General features: G+C 37.3%; 1 protein-coding gene across 2 annotated transcripts in view; it reads right to left on the bottom strand.

The window, feature by feature from the left end:
- Nucleotides 1-18,165, bottom strand: part of Dhc1 (dynein axonemal heavy chain 1) — a 344,548-nt gene that overhangs the window by 219,672 nt on the left and 106,711 nt on the right. Inside the window, exons 20-22 of one of the 2 annotated variants that reach the window (XM_083144626.1) lie at nucleotides 12,621-12,811; nucleotides 8,543-8,788; nucleotides 4,391-4,580 (exon numbers count right to left, since the gene is read on the bottom strand). In XM_083144626.1, the coding sequence (XP_083000752.1) occupies nucleotides 4,391-4,580; nucleotides 8,543-8,788; nucleotides 12,621-12,811 (627 nt within the window). The remainder of the gene's footprint in view (nucleotides 1-4,390; nucleotides 4,581-8,542; nucleotides 8,789-12,620; nucleotides 12,812-18,165) is intronic. The other variant, XM_083144627.1, reaches the window with a different exon arrangement.

The raw sequence follows: 18,165 nt of genomic DNA, 5'->3' as shown, positions 1-18,165 counted from the left end.
ACATTTTTCACAGTTTTGGAAAATCAATGTCCCTACAAATTGGAAATTACTTTCTGGCCACCCCACATATAAATCAGTAGATGGAAAGTGAAAATTTAGCAGGGCTGGCAGAGAAAAGTCAATTCTTGAAGAAAGTGATTTGCTTTTATGATTGAATGATTCGAGTAAATATGATATTAAAATATTTACGTATTTATTATTAGTACCCCTCCATCTGTTGACAAGCCCCCTTACTACTCCCACACGGACAAGAAAAAATGATAATGCAATGCATTTTACACGTAATATTTAGAGGCTTAACCTTTACTCCCCCGATGATACCATATGGTATAATCAGAGTAAGGTCGTACTGGCCCGATGATACCATATGGTATCATGGTGCTGATTACGAAATGAATGTGCTTTTTGGACCTTCAGACTCTTATGTTTGGGTGGAAACTCTCACACAGGTCTGAAGCAAGCCTGGGAAATTCATATTTATGACCAACCTCCCCCCTCTCCCCAACATATCCATGCCACATTTCCGAACAGAGTTTCACATTTTGGCTCATTATTCAACTTTTATGGCACCCAGGAATATGAAACATGTTTCAATCTCTTTGGAAACGTCCATTCTTTAAAGAGAATACTAAGGTTTCAGTCTTCTCCCCAAAATAGAGGGAGAAGATGGGGCAAACTCCAATTTTTTAATGTTTTTTTTTTCATTGAAATTCGGTGGTTGCGCCCCCAAACACCCCTTCCTCGGTTCGGCGTTCTGAATTGTACACGGTTGCATGCTCTGATGTTTTAGCTGCAAAACAAAAGTTATCCGAAGTAGATTACTCCCATAGTGGCCGAGTTATAACAATTGTCCTCCAAAAATGCAAATTACCTATTTTTCGTAAAAAAAAATATCACATTTTGGCTTATTATTCAACTTGTATGGCACCCAAGAACATGAAACATGTTTCATTCTCTTGAGAAATGTCCATTCTTTGAAAAGAATACTAAGTTCGCGCCTTCTTCCCAAATAGCGGGAGAAGAGGGGGCAAACTTCAGATTTTTATGTTTTTTTCATTGAAATTCGGGGGTCGTGCCCCCAAACCCCCTTTTTCGGTTCGGCGTTCTGAATTGTACACGGTTGCATGCTCTGATGTTTTAGATGCAAAACAAACTTATCCGAAGTAGATTGCTACCATAGTGCCCGAGTTATAACAATTTTCCTCCAAAAATGGAAATTACCTATTTTTTGTAAAAAAAAAAATCACATTTTTGGCTTATTATTCATCTTATAATGCACCCAAGAACATGAAACATGTTTCATTTTCTTCAGAAATGTCCATTCTTTGAAAAGAATACTAAAGTTCGCGCCTTCTCCCCAAAATAGCGGAGAAGAGGGGGCAAACTCTAGATTTTTATGTCTTTTCCATTGAAATTCGGGGGATGCGCCCCCCCAGCCCCCTTCCTCGGTTCGGCGTTCTGAATTGTACACGGTTGCATGCGCTGATATTTTAGCTGCAAAACAAAAGTTATCCGAAGTAGATTGCTCCCATAGTGCCCGAGTTATAACAATTTTCCTCCAAAGAGTGTTCGAATTTAAAATTCCCGCCGAGAAGCCTGGGTGAGAGAAATTTCTCTCTCTCTCCTCCTGCTATCACTGGTTTCTGGCGCCGTGGTTGTGTTGCGCTTAAAAGGGGCCTAAAAGTTGAGGTCGCAACTTACGAACGAGATTTCCTGTTCCCGTGCAGAGTTCCATAACGATATCTTTAAATAAATAAATAAATTTTAAAAAAAAAGTCAATGAAGACGAAATTCCCTGACATTTCCCTGACTTTCTTTGACACCTCAAATTCCCTGACTTTTCCCGGTTTTCCAGGTTTTCCAGGTCTGTCACCACCCTGTAAGTAATATTCTCGAATGCATTTACATTTACAAATTGTATTCTACGCATTTCCCACAATTTTTTTTTTTAGTGAAAGAAAGAGAATAATAAGAATAAAAATATGACATGACCTTTCCAGAAGAAGAGTTTGTATCCTTAACTAAGCTGTATGCAAAATTTTTAAATTGCTACCAGTTGAAAGTTGAGCTACAGGTAATTTATTCTGAAGCCGAATATCGAGTAAAGAGTGTGTTTAAACTTCATGATTACCTGCGTACTACCCATTTGAATGAAGCTGTTGAACAAGTGTACAAACTAACAGAATTCTTCCTCACTGTTCCTGCCTCAAGCTCGTCGGTCGAAAAGTAGTTTTCTGCACTGAAGAGGATTCACACATTTCAATGCAGCACACAGACTCAGGCAAGGAAATCTGACTTTGGACTGATATCCATTGAAAAGGAGCTGCTAAAGAAATTGACCAGAAACTCCCGATTCTACGACGACGTGATGGAGGTGTTCAGATTAAAGGATCATCGGCTCGAGTTACAGTATAAATGAGAATTTTCATTAAGTTATACATACATGTGCTATTATTGTTAACATAGAGTGTGTGCATTTTGTGTTTGAAATTGAGTATGCCCATGCATGACTTACATTCAAATAGATTCCATTTAGTTAAAATATATTTGGGTTTTCTTTATCCAATATTCAGATCAGGTTTATCTAAGGAAGCCTTACACCTTTCATAGAATCACGCTACGCCACTGGTGTACACACTCATTCCTCAATAAAGATGAAGAAGAGTATATACAAACTTGTCAGTTCTTACATTAAGAAACTATTTTCTGTTTTTCAATAAACAAGTTAGGTAAACTTTAGGAGTGCCCATAGTGCCAGGTTCGAATTCTGGCATGTTCCTTCATCAATTTCATCTCTACATCATCCATCCTCCTGACTAGTCAAGAGTGACAGAAAAGTGCAATAAATGAGTTACACCTGTATAATATACAGTGTATCTGAAAATTTCCTATACCACTACTTGCATGTATCCTGTTGTGACCATGTTGAAAATTGGCCGGTATTCTGTTGCTTGGGAATGATTTTGTTTATGTGGTTGGCAGCCCTGCTCTGAAGGTCACATGGAACACTTATTGAATATTCAAATCAGTTGTTGCGCCATGCCTAATGTGAGTGGGCATAGTTACAGTGCTGAGGAATGTCTAGTGGCTTTAAGCATACTGGGCTGCACGAATGACAACACACAAGGCAAACGATGCACTGTAAAGTAATGTTTCCAAGTATGTTATAATTATAGCTCGGATTTGTATGTAATTACATATTCTATTTCTTTCTGGATACATACCTTGAACAGGAAAATGTCAATGAATTATGTAACTGACATGACTTCGGGTATTCAGATGTGGAATGGAGCCGCTCCTATTTTTATTAATAATGCTAAGTAATTTACTCACTTCATCACTACTTAACACTTTCTCTGCTGTTAGCTTCTCTTCATACAGCGTTCCTGGTGCATGAGTTTTATGTTACATGTTTTACATATTTGCCAAGATATTACATATTTGCCAAGATATTACATATTTACTAATTTACTTGACATAAAACAACATATTTTGATCTTTTCTCTATCTTTATCCATTTTCCTATATTTTTTATCTCTGAAACATGATGTAAAAAAATTGTAGCTCATGTTATGTCATATTTTCTAACCAATGAGATGCATAGTGCTTACAGTTACCTAAAATGGACTGCCATGACAGGTTGAAGACAAAAAAATAAAAAATAAAAAAAATATGGGAATTGTTATTTATCGAAAGATGCTGTAGTTTCTCCCCCCCCCCCCCCACCTACTTCTGGTTACATATTTTCGTTTATCTTTTAGGTTTAGGGAAAGCACCTAGAAACTTTGCATTGGTGGACAAAAAGCTACTTTCCTGTACATAGTGAGTTACACAATATGTTTATTGTACAAAAAGTACAAAAGTAGCTGTGTATTTTCATTCGATTGTTCTTTCTGTAGACACTTTTTTTTACAATTTGTTTCAAAAGTTACAAAGAGCTCTGTTTGCCTCAATGCATTGGGTAATGTCTTAAATATGTACATGTTGCTGCACTTTCTTGAGTTTATAAATTTGATACAAATTTTAATTTGAACAACTTTTGTCCTTAAAATTAGGTTGAATATGTTCAAATAAAATAAATATTTAGCAGAATTCTTGAAATTGCTTGGATACTCTATTATTAATATTTCATATCCTTGATACTACATATTTTCCCTACATATCCTTTTGATAATACACATTTTGGTACATATTTTATCAATTATTGTTACATATTTACGTACATATTTTGTACTTTCATATTACATAAAAATCCGGGGTCTAGTTATAATGTAAATAAATACATACATATATGTCATTTATATCTAGGGGTAATGTGTATTATGTAATATAATCTAGGGACTTCTCAAACACTGTATGCTGGAAGAAAAACTTGAGACAATGTCCACACCTGTAGAAACAGCAAGGCACCCATAGACGTGAAGATCTGGTTCCACCAGTAGTTGCTGTTCCATATCAACATGGTGACGTAACAAGGATTCAAACTCCACAAGAGTGGCTTGATTTAACTCACGGCGAATATGATCATTTTTCCATAGAAAATTGTAGCACCTCCAGCTTCGAATGAACATGTCTAGGTCCTTCAATGAGAAAGAGTATAATGAGCAATCAAAAGAAACGTATCAAAGAAAGGGCATTTTTATTCTTTAAAGTGGATTTTAGTTATGACTTAACAACCAAAACTTATAATTTATTTCACTGTAACACTCCAAAATTCAGTGAGTATTAGATTGATTTGTTTGAAGTCCATTTTATGCACAGATAGGTAAATCCGTTCTGGACCTATAGTTTAATTTTGTATCCTGGGTATTGAACTCGTGATCCCCTGAATAAAGGGCAATGACGTTACCACTCTGCCACCAAGGATGCCCATAAAATTGCTGGAATGCAGGGAAATTTCAAGTTATTTTTTTCAACAAGGAATATGTAAAATACAAACTATTCAGAAGTTATGTTTTGTAGTAGCAACACTAGTGCAATTAAATGTTAACCTATGTTGTTGAATTTAGAACATTTCAATGTTTAAAACTTTTATCGGGGTAACAAGAATGAAAGGAAGTATTTTCCACCAAGGAGTGAACTCTTAGGGAGATTTCATACTGAAGCAACAGATGGCAATTGACAGTAGGGGTTCATGCCAAAGTGACAAGCAACAAGCGACACAGGCCTCTTCAGTCTACAGTCTTCATTGTGCATGCACAACAACAGACTGAGATGACACGATGCATGCCATTGAGAAAATGACCTAGTCTGAGCAACATCCAAGCAACATACCACATGTGCAGCTTGCTGTATCTCTCTGGTTCGAAAGGTTACATTGATTACTGAGGGTTCGGTTTTAAGTGGCATGAGTTACTTGTCGCTTACCACCCATCGCATGTCACTTCAGTCTGAAAGCTCCCTTTTACGTTAGGAAATAGGTTACAGCAATCAACTTAAATATCATACTTTAACCCATTTCGATACTTGTTTCATTATGTTAGTCCAGCAGGGGTTATATTGGAAGAGGTTTGTCAAAATATGACCCAATGTCTCATTCTTGCACTGATGATAATTTTATTTTTGTGTGTCGTGGACCTCACAAAAGCTTCATTGCTATTGACTACTGATTATCACTTTTAGTTATTTCTATTTGGTACGGTCAATAAATAACGGGATTAATGACGTAAAAAAAAGCGAAATAAAGTGAAAGAGCAATGAAACATGGGATATGTAGGCCAGGCTGGGGTATGCCAGATGTCTGCGAGACGAGTTCCAGACTGCATTGCTAGGTGGCAGCACTGGCAGGGAAGAGAGGTTGTGTATGTGCAATGTACCTCCAAGGAGCTAGTCATTCAGTGAGGTGAGTCATGGCATTCACATTGTCATGAACGCTGCTCTGTACTCTGACATCTTGCGAAATGAGGTGTGACCTGCAATCAGGCGCAAGCAGCATGGTTTCTTGTCACGAGGTGTCATCCTACTGTACGTCCCCACATTGCTGGACACACTATGGACATGATCGCACAAATGGGTTGGGAATGCTGAGCCTCCTTTGTGGCACCTGGCACTGTGAATGCCATGACTCACCTCACTGAATGACTGGCACCTTGGAGACACATTACGCATACGCAACCTCCCTTCCCTGCCAGTGCTGCCACCTAGCGACGTGGTCTGGAAATCATCTCGCAGAGATGTGGCGTACCCAAACTGGCTTACATATCCCATAAGTTTAATCGCTCTGTCACTTTATTTTGCTTTTTCATGGCATTAATCCAGTTTTTTATTGACCATACCAAATACATTTCACAGATTATAAACACTGTCTTCTCTCTCTTTAACATTTGTTGCATTCCACTTATGATCCAATAGGTTAATTGTACCTGGGCCAATGGCAATAATGAAGGCCCAGTAAACCCATGGTGAGGGGAGTGAGAAGTTGAATGGGGCCCTACATTTCTTCACATACCACAATTAATAAACAACCTTCTTTCAAATCATTGGTAAATTGTATGTTTAAAAATATGAGTTTTTCAAATGACGGAGATGAAAATCCATGCAATTCAATTTATGAAAGGAACGTTCTGCAGGGGTGTCAAGAGCTGGTGTTGCCACCACTGTCCTGAATAAACAGTTTAAAGTGAGATTTGATCAATTGAAATGTACATTCTCTGTTCTAAGAATCAAACACAGGATCTTTTGATTATAAGATGACTGCAATAATCACTATTGACGTTGCCTCATTGTAAGGTTTAACTAGTACTGAATCCAGCCACTCTCTTCAGAGGGGAGGGGGATATCAAACTCCCTGGGTGGATGTCATAGACACCAAATTATAATACATTAAAAATCATACTAAACACACGGTCACACAATTAGACAGGTGGCAGAAGTTTGTGCTATTGCCACATTGGAGCACAACCCTGTGTGTTCGGAGGTTTAAGAGAATGAAATACCTTATATTGACTTTATATAATGTCATTATATTGACTTTTAATTATAAAGAGGACTGTCTCAGTGTTATTTTTTTAAAAAGCCAGAAATTTAAATTTTAGGGGAGAGTCGTACAGTACTGGCCATCCTACAGTACTGGCCATCCTACAGTATCGGTCATCCTACAGTATCGGCCATCCTACAGTATCGGCCAATTGCTAGTTAGTTCGGACATTTGACGCTACATAGCAGTAGTTCACGAGAGTAGGAGGGAAGGATATGTATTCGTGTGCGCTATAGTTCGGGATCACCTGCTTTCACGCAGTATTGTGAGAGCTGTGCCTGTATTACTGTGAAGAGTCAAGTGAAGTTATTTCTATAAGGCCCTGGTATTCATGTTCGGGGTAAGTGTTTGATTTTATTGTCAGATTCAGTCTATCGGCATTCTATAAGAAAACTAAAACCTGTAAATAGTTTAGCAAATTGATTATAAACAAAGTTTAATCGGAACTTTTGTTACCACCTAATGATCGTACAGTATCGGCCAGCAAAGTGTCGTCCAGTATCGGCCACACAGAATTTTTTACGCACCTATTACAGTCCTGCTTGCTTTTGTTTTCAGAGTAAAATGGCAGATGAGGAGGGCAACAAAAGAGGTAAATGGACTGAAGAGGCCATGAAAGCGGCGGTAAATGATGTAACGACAAACAAAATGACAGCAAGACAAGCAGCTAGTATATATTGTATACCAAGAAGCACATTAGGAGATAGATTGAGAGCAATTCAACGTGGTATGGATGTGGACCTGACACCTCAGATGGGCTGATTTAAGAAGAAGTTTGATGAATAAATGGAAAAACAATTACTTTCATATGTGAAAGACTTGTGCAATAAGTCTATGCCCCTCAGTAAGTAAGAAGACAAAGAAGACAACTGTAGAAACTGCACAATGCATAATTTGTCTCGAGTCCTTTGAGGAAGATTGGGTTCAGTGTACCGAAAGTGGAGTTCGGCACATGTTGAATGCGTACCAAGAAAATATTTTGTATTATTGTGACTATTGTAAAAATGTGATTTCAACTCAGCTTTAACAGACTTTATTTCCACATTTGTTAACTACCACACCTTTGTACACATAATTTATAGTTTTTTCATAAAACTGAAGCATTTATCAATAGTTACCACCACCTAAAATTAAAATATTGACTGGCCGATACTGGACGACAATTCTTCCCCTCATTGAAAATTCAGCTTTTCGTATTTTGTATATATCTTGTAGTTTTGAAAACATTTCAGAGAAATTAAACCTGTGTTCCTTAAAGTATGCATTGAGGTATCATATTTCTATGTTCAATCTGACTATCTCCTAATCCTTTATCAGTTATAATCAATAAGCTTAAGGTGGCTGGTACTGTACAACTCTCCCCTATGTTAATGTAAATGAAAGAAACCCAAGAATTTCTTAGCTGTTGTCTGAATCCTCTAACGGGTCTTTTAAATTTTCTGTTTTTTTTTTTAATTTGCAGAGGGATTTTCACTCCCAGGTGAATTCATCATAACCATAAATTTTTAACTCTGTAACCACTATTTAAACAATGCTTCTTTTACAATGATGATGAAGTACACGTACCTTCTTCACAAACTGCGTGCAAGTGGACAACATCGCCATGGTTTTCACAATTTCCTTATTCTCGATAACATGTCCATAGAAGTTCTTCTGCTGTGTTGGAAAGCTGGGCTTTTCTTCAGACACTGCACGATAGAACCGCCTCCTTCTCCTCCGTGCATCATCTTTCTTCTTATGCCCCGCCTGCCGAATTTTAGATGCAAAGTCATGTATCGCCGGCCTAGCCGCTGCAATTTTCTTCCAACCAGACTTCTCACACAGAAGTCCACACAGCACACACAAACCAGAAGTACAGACAAGGAAGAAGAAGATAGAGAAAGAAGAAGAAGAGAGTAAGGATTACCCCAGAATTTCTCTTTTAAGACGTGACAAGTAAGAATGAAAGACAGTCAGTGAAGATTTGTAATGGATAAGTCAAGGCACAGTGTTGGCAAGGTGCAAAATTTCCTAAAATTCTTATTGCTGCAACCATGCTATATTCCAATTGATGCATTGGTTATTGCTTGTGAAATATGTGACCCACATAGCCTAATGGTTAACGCATTTGCCTTCAGTGCAAGCAAGCATTCCCAGGTTCAATTCCCAGCAGGAGATCCAAAAATGTTGGTATTGATTCAGTCGTGAAGACACTTGGGGAGCTACTTGAAAAGAAGAAGTAGTGGGCTCTGGTCTCGAAAGCCAGAAAACGGTGGCAGTGGGACATAAACGCTGAGATCTTAGTCTTCAGAAGACCGTTATGAACGTAGTGTGAATGGAAAATGTACCCCACGGTGCAAAACAACCAAGGTCTGCTAAGCGACTTTTCCATTGGTGACATGCCATTATGCCGAGTTCCATCACATCTGGTTTAAAGGACTGGAGCCCATTATTTCTAGCTTCTCGATTGTCCTTATGATGCTGGTTCAGCACCTACATTTTGGGGGCTCCCACCAGGAATCAAACCTGGACCGGTCACACAAAAGTAAGAGTGCTAGCCATTTGGCTATGGCTATATATATATCATTTTGTATAAGTTAGAAAGCTTTGCAGGTTTTTCTAAGTACAGTTAAGAGATTCTGATACTACTGAGACATAGGTAGGCACATAAGTATCTGGCAAATGTTATTGTCAGGAATATATTTTGCAAAAATCCCTTTTAACTATTGTTTTTCATTAATCCTTAACAGGGTCTTGTTTGGCATCCATATATGAATTATAAATATGCCTTGGAAATCACTAAGCCAATTTATTTATTTGAAATAACATCATGTGTAAGGTAATGTTTATGGAATAAAAGGCTGTGTCATATCCAGCAATGAATGCATACAGTGACTATAGCAAACATTAAATTATGAACAAAATAAGCTCTAGGAAGAACAGAATAATAGAAGCAAAATACTCTAATTGATTTAAAGTATTTACTGAAAACTTAATAAAGTACCACAAGGAAGCACAATTGTTCACTCAGTCAATACAATATGAAAGAATAAGAATGTATCTTGAATGTTACCATCTTCATTGTGTACGTTACTCATATCACAATAATCATTACAGGAAGTGTAGCAAGTCACATCTCACAGAACAGAGATGAAGCAAACTTCATTCTTATAGTAACTAATGCACATCAGAAGATGAATTTGGGAAAAGTTATAAGAAAATAATTTGAAATGGTTGACAAAATATGTTGTATTTCCTTGTAAAAGTTGGACAAGGTGTGTTTTAAATCCACATTATGCTAACCTGCGCTGGACATACAGTTTAAAGTGGAATCCAAATCACCAGGATTCGAACCCTGGGCCCTTTGATTATAAGGAGACAGTGTTACCACTATACCATTAGGGAGGCCCTGTTTTTCTTTGTAGGGATGTTAGCCAATATGGCTCTTGGTATATCAAGTTATATTCATAATTAACAGCAGCATTCTGTAATTTTATAATTACTTTTAGAAGATAAAAGTTTAATTGAAGTATCCTGACTTCCAAAATAAATTTCCAATGTGGCACTTCATTTGTCTAAGTCAAAACTCAACATAATCACATTATGTAAAGAGGTGAGGAAATAATACATATCTTTATGCAGATTAATGTTGTATATTGTTATCTGTTCATTTCGTGTCTGTATTTATCAGTGCTGGTACAAATTTTTCATATAGTTAATCACTAATTACTTGTAAGTGATAACTCTTGACAAAAACAGTTATTGCATTTTGAAAAATTATTTCAATTATTTTACATAATTTTTCTACTTCTTGGGTTAATGGCAATGATGAAGATGAATGACGAACTGATGAAAAAGATGTTTGCAAAACCACAATGATGTATCCATGCCTTAAACAGGAATCAAACCTTATATCTTTGGATTCATAGTGCATAGAAATTTCAAGTAGCTACAGGGTTTGTCCAATAAGTATCGGGATTGATTTTGTCCGGCCAATGGGAAGGGGTGGAGGGCAGTCTCTGTGGGTGGGATTGGTGTTGCGGGATGTCACGTGAGCTAGAAGACCCAGCTCAGTTGCCTCCGAGCCTTTGGAGTGTATAGGTCACACCTGAAGTGAAAGTGTGTTTAGTGCTTGCGTCGAGAGTCAAGATGCAGCGAACCATCGAGCACTGTTCTGCCATCAAATTTTGCGTTAAACTGAACAAATGTGCTACGGAGACTTACAAAGATGAAGCCATATCCAGAACGCGTGTTTTTGAGTGGAATAAGAAATTCAAAGATGGCCGGGAAGAAAAACAATGCGCTGGATGTCGGACATCGATCCGAAATGCTGAAAATGTGGCCAAAGTGCGAGAACTTCTAAACAGTGATTACCGGTTAAGTGTTCGTTTGATAGCACAGGAGTCAAATTTACTGAAATCCACAGTGCATTCAATTGAGGCCAATGATGATTAGGGTCTGCTGCGTCCGAAGGGAGATCGCGGATTCCTGGCTGCTGCATCATGACAATGCGCCCAGTCACACGGCGCTAATTGTGAGGGAGACAATGTGGAAATGCTGCCACAAGCACCCTACAGTCCAGATATGGCTCCCCCAACTTCTTTTTGTTCCCCCGGATCAAAAGGAGCCTGAAAGGACATCGTTTCAGGACGATTGAGTTGGTCGAAGGGACTTCAAGGGAGTGCATGAACAGCCTTGCAGTTGCAGACTTCCAGGGGGCGCAGGAAGAGTGGAAAAAGCACTGGTAGCGGTGTATTGATGCAGGAGGGTCATATTTTGAAGAATATTAACACACTGTACACATATATTCTATAAATTTCTTTTTATGACTTCAGTCCTGATACTTATTGGACAAACCCTGTATGCTTTAAAAAGAATGCAAGTAGTCACGTGTTAAAAACTATAATATTCCCCATCTGCAATTGAAGTTCTGAAATAACTTACATGTATTCTGGAAATAGTGAAGTGAAGATAGACTATGAAGTATAAAACTGCACGCACACATACACACACGTACGTGTGCAGCCACACAAAGTCAGATGTACATGTGTGCATCATATTAAACATGCATTTTGCAAGCACAAACACATGCAGAAAAAAGTCAAAAGAATGCATTTACAAAGGTTAGTTTGTGTGACACAATGAAATTAAGTATGTACAAAAATACATATTTTTATCTGATTTCTGTATTATAAATAATTTCTGTGTAAGACTAAATCTTGAAAGCAGAGTAGTCTGTTTAATAACATACAACAAAGATGAGTAGTTATTTGTTTCCTAGTTCAAATAAATCCGACTATCTAGTTATTCATTAAATTATAAACATAGGTGGAGCATGTTGCTGATTACATCACGTCAAAGAAAATCTAAGGTACAGCCTTCTCCCTTCTCCAAACCTGGACGAGAAAATCTCTAAAACCTAACTACCTATGAATCAGTTGGTTTAGGAAAGAGCTTCACCAAATTCTTCCCTGATTCTTACCTCTCTTTCAATCTGAATTTGTGAAGTTGAACAGTGAGAAAGCATTGGCAAAGCTAATGCAAATGTATTGAGCTAAGCAAAGTAATTATTCAATCATGGCACTAGTTTCAGCAATGCTTTCCTTTTGAAAATAATCCTTCACAGGAATGAACAATTTGGAGAATGTTGTGACTCCTCACTCACCTGTTTCGCTTTCCCACCTGTCCACTGACCAACTCCTTTTGATACTCCAGCAATGGCTTTACTCGCAGTGATCAGAGCCTCTTGCACTTCCTCTAGGTTAGGTTGAAGAATGACTTTGGGTATTCGGAGTGATGCCGTCAGCAAAAACACGGGGTTTTCCTGCATGTCCTCCATCTCCTCCATAGGCATTCCTGTAATATCACAAAATATTAATATTCACATCCTGTGATTCGAGGTGCACCACAGAAAAGGCTTTAAGCCATGGCTCCCACATAGGGGAGTCTGACTCGCAGCATCGAAGGCCTGGCCATCAAGGAGACCTGTGCAAATGACTAAATAATTATATAACAGTAGTATCAGTATCGGCAAGTATCTGTTGGATTTTATTTGGTGATACTTTTCCAGCATTTTGATGGTTCACTATGTCTGCAAAAATTCCACGTGACACTTTTGTGGAGTCTAATTATCCTAGAAGTTTGCAAAATTTGAAGTTTCCATTGATTTTGTACCAATATCATGTTAAAAAACTGAATTTTGTGATTACATATCAGGTATTTTTATATTATGTTGTATATTTTTTTTAAATATTTTAAAGCAAAACTTTATTAAATCAATGCTTATAATTGGAGTGGAACCCAAGTAAAAAGAGAGAAAGGGAAACCCACAAAAGTAGCTCAGCCTCAACCTGCATACATTCAGGGGTATGTGCTTGTTGTCCTGGTACCTGAAATTTACACCAGGACGTCATATCCGTTGAACTTCGGTTCCCCGTCTTACTTTCTTTATAATTTCCAAATGAACATTACATGTATGTACGTCGTTGTTTGGAGATCCAGAACAACAATGTTGGTTACACAAACAATACAATTGATATTTTTATTACAATTACACTTGCAGCATTTTTCATTGATGATGAAACATACTGGAAAAGGTATTAATGTTTTTCTATTCTGTTAATTAGTTGTTAGTGTGGAAACTAGCGAGTAACAGAATTAGTTTTGCTGTTTAGTAGTAATTAGGGTAAAGTAATATAAATTATTGTATATACGCATGGTTATAGGTGATTATAGGTCAATAACTGTGAAATACCGTAACATCATTTCCAGGGGTGCCGACTTGTCAAAATTATTGGGAGGGAGGGCTCTAATCACTGAAATAAATTAATAAATGACTCACTCTCTCCCTTTTTTAAGTTTTGGCCTCAGTGTTCGGAATCTCATAAAAGCCCAGGAATTCCTCAAAAATATCAAAATTTTTATTCACAGTTCTAATGCAGAATATTAGTTGTCCACAGATGGATATGTCACAAGTTTCGTCAACCATAATAGCAAAATATTTCCAACTTTTAATATCTGCTACCACGGAGCGCAAAACAGATCTCCCTAATATATCAATGATCTCGTTCTGAATGTCATGTTAGAGCCATTTGTAGTCCAAACGTCCCATCCACTACCCTAGTTCATGCACATCGTCTTTTGAAACTCTTTTTAGTAAAAAAAATTAACAATATTCACAATTACATACTTAGTATATAGTAATAAGTCATGTGTTTTGCTGTCTCTGGTCATAGCCCCCCCCCCCCAAAGTTGATGGCTTAGTGGTCTCAGCCCCCCAAATTGATGGTCTAGAACATTTCAATTGTGTATTTAAAGTTCAGTTCATGTGGCACAATTGAGAGTAAACTTTACAAGAGAAGCAAAATAATACATTAGATCCTCTTAAGCAAAATTATTTGGAGGGCTCTGCCCCACATCGTTAACATTGGGTGGCTTGAGCTCCCCCAAGCCCCATGGAGTCAGCGCCTATGATCATTTCATATTACTTCGAGGCACATATAGTATTAATTAATAACAAAATTAATTAATTTAAATGTATGTGTATTCAACATGCTTAGAATAAATATAGATTATGTTCTGTGTTAGTGAGTGAAGATATAAAGACTACCATGCGGGAAACCAGCATGGGGTAGTCAGATACTGATAATTCTTCAGTATTGACTAGGAAGGAAGGGTTTCCTGAAGGGCTTCAGGAGGTGTGACCTCTGGGAACATAAGTAAATTAGGTATATTGAAGAGTTAGAAGATAAGAGGGGAAAAGGAAGAAATTAAAAAACACATATATGTAGAGAGAAGGAAGTGAAAGGAGAAAAAAAATGTTATTAGTGTAATTTTTAGTTAGTTTGAAATTGAGGGTTAATTTTAGACATATTTAAACCCTGGAGAGAATCCTCCAGATGTATTTCTTGTGTGTCTCATCGGCAGCAATGTTCATGTCTTGTGCTCCTATGTTGTGCTGCTTTCCATCATCTGGATGGCACAGGGTTGTCTCTCATCCTGTAGGGTTTCTCAGGAACTTCCACTTCCATCTTCTTCCGGTTATTATGGTTGAGGTTGTGGTTGCTGCAGGTTTTTTTGTGTGTATTCTTCTTGATATTCTGAGTGGTTGGTTTTGCAGGATTTGTGTTGGTTGAGGAGGAGAGGGGGGTTGTTGGCGTGAAATTGGATAATTGCTCCCTAGAGATTAGATCAGCTAGGGAGTTTAAATTTGTATAATGTTCTGATCTTAAGAGCTGGTATATTTGTTCATGCGGTAGAGTCGATCTAATTTCTTCAATTTGTGGATTCATCGAAACAGCTTATGTTCTGGAGTATAAATTTCATTAGGGTAGGTAGAGCACATTTCATTCGATATGAAGTTAAATCTTTTTAGGTATTGCCCGTATGACCAGTGTCCAGATAAGAAATGGATAAGCCCTTTAGAGGGCTGTATATGGTTCATTGATAGTCGTTCCTGAATGTTGGGAAAGAAAGTATAAAGTCGTCTTCCTGTGGTGGCGGTATTCCATTCTTCCTGCCACTCACTTATTATGCTCAGTCTAATGTCTTCTACTATTGGAGCAAACTGCCCTAGCAGTTCATATATCTTATCTTCAGACCCTTTCCTGAAATAGTATTTTGATGCCCTTAGTTTTACTAGTTTATTTATGGGCCACAGGCTGGTTAAGACAAGGAGCGCTATCGTTGACGTTGTCTGAAAGGCTCCTATCATCCTTAATATAACTTTCCGTTGAGAGGATCTTAGCTTGTTAATATTGGTAATTCTTCTCAGACTCCTGACCCATGATAAGGAGCCGTAGGCAATAATTGCATTGTGTATTGAGGTAATGTGTGTTTTGATGTGCATCATGGGAATACTGTATTTGGCAGAGCCGATACTTGCTATTTTATTAATAATTGCTTCTCCTTTAGTTGTAATTGTAACGATATGTCTAGTGAATAATAGGTTCTCCTGGAGGGTTACTCCAAGGTATTTTACCTCCAAGGCTCTTTTTTCCTTCAATTTTTATTTCTGGATTTCTTGTTTTGCTTAATCTACCATTGAGTATGATGAATTGCATTATCTCAGCTGATATTTTGAGTTTGGCTTTTTCATACGAGTCTGTGGGGCTCTTGTGGAGTTTCCTCTACTTTTCTTCTGGAGTTTCCTGTAGTTAAAAGTATGATGTCGTCGGTGTAGGTGATGGTCTTATAAATTTCCTGTGTGTTTTTAAGTTCCAGTAGTGCTGGTTCTAAGTTCAGAACTGTTGGGTCAACCATTGTTGATATATGGTAAAGGTTGGTTTTATGTTGGTTGGCAAACTGAAGCTCGTTGGGCCAACGGTTGTTGTCAATGTTTGCCCAATCATGGAAAAGTGAGTCAAAATTAGTTTTAAAAATTACTTTTTCGTCTTAGACAACTTTCACGAGTATGCTGGAAATTATAGAGTGCAAAATAAGTTACATGTAACAGTGCTCCTATTCGAATATTTCAGTCACAGGACATACTGAAAATATAACATGAAAATTGAAGCTATTCTTAACTTGTATTCACTTACCAGTCCTTTGTCAGCTGTCATGGATGAAAGATGTGTTGGGAATTGCTTACGGTTTATCTGTTTAGTACTGGCAGAACAAGAATATTCGTACAGGTATTCTTGTAAGGGTGGTTCAAGATCTATATATGTAAAATAAACAATGTTATGTGCAGACTAAATTCCATGAAAGATGGAAAAGTAAGTGAACTCTAGAAAGTGTTATGTGCTATCACTTGAAGGTACCTTGAAAAGAATGGTACCACATGAATGAGAAAGTTCTGTGGATTTGTTTATTTTACACAAATAATTTGCACTAAAGTTTATATTTGGCCATGCAATAAATTATATATATTGTAACACAAACCTGTGTACTTTAGTTTTCAGTATGTTGGCCCAACTTAAAAACCACACATTGGGCCAACGTTGGAACCACGGCGAAAATTAGCATTGCCCAACGGTATGTTCTTATGTTTATGATTAATTGATTTGTTGTTTTAAGTCCACTTTATGCACAGTAAGGCTAATCGGGACTGGACCTACAGTTTAAAGTGGGATCCGAACCACTAGTGCCTCCACCGGGACCCCTTGATTACGATGTTGCGCCAACCAGTTTTGGTTACTTGGGAATACTAGCCCACTAATATTAAACAGTATTTTGAATGACTTTTAGTTGTTACAGTTTTAAGCATGTATCAGTATTGGTGAGAATCTGTAAGGGTTTTGGTATAGGTTCCAAGTGATATTGGCTCAGCCCTAATATTAATAATACATTAAAGGGTCTGTAAATTCTTTTTTTTCAATGTTTCCATATGTATTTAGTAAGTGAATACAGAAATTGTTTACCATATGGTTAGTTACCTTTCAGGCAGCAGTGTCAAGTCTCATTTCTTGGAATGTTAAAAGAGGAGCTAAAAGGACTTAAAATCAGCAGGCAGGCTCTGTTTCAGGGTTGCCAGGTATCCTGGATTTCATGGGATGGACCCTTATTGAATTAACATGTCCTGCATCCTGCGACAATCTTGCCCCAGGACATCAGTTGTCCCATATGTGAAAACTGCATTTTCCCAGTTGTATTCATGCTTCTTTATCCCTCGATCAACAACTTTTCTTTCACCAGTAATGGTGCATTATGAGTAGTATGAAATATCAAAGTACAAAATATGTACATGAATATGTAACAAATATTGATAAAATATTTACCTAAATATGTATTATCAAAAGTATATGTAGCTAAATATGTAGATTTGTTGTTCTTGATTTGGTGTTTTAAGTTCACTTTGTGTACAGTAAGGCTAATCGATACTGGACATACAGTTTAAAGTGGGATCCGAACCACTATGTGCTTCCACCGAGTATCGAACCCGGGACGCCTTGATTACAAGGCAACGACGCTACCACTGCTAAATATGTACAATCATAGAATATGTAATATTGATAATAATCGAGTATCTCAGCAATTTCAAGAATTCTGCTAGATATTTATTTTATTTGAACATATTCAACATAATTTTAAAGACATAAGTTGTTAAAATTAAAGTTTGTATCAAATTTATAAGCTCAAAAAAGCCCAGCAACGTGCACATATTTAAGAAACCAATTTTGTCAACTATTAATTACTTTTGACATCAGAAATTATTGTTGAATATGTAAATATGTACGAGAGCTCTTCATAACTTTCGAAACAAATTGTAA

The sequence above is a fragment of the Lepisma saccharinum genome, chromosome 23, assembly GCF_977018435.1.
Source record: "Lepisma saccharinum chromosome 23, izLepSacc3.1, whole genome shotgun sequence".
Taxonomy (NCBI): Eukaryota; Metazoa; Arthropoda; class Insecta; order Zygentoma; family Lepismatidae; genus Lepisma; species Lepisma saccharinum.
The sequence above is the reverse complement of the archived record's forward strand: the minus strand, read 5'-3'. Positions and strand labels throughout refer to the sequence as shown.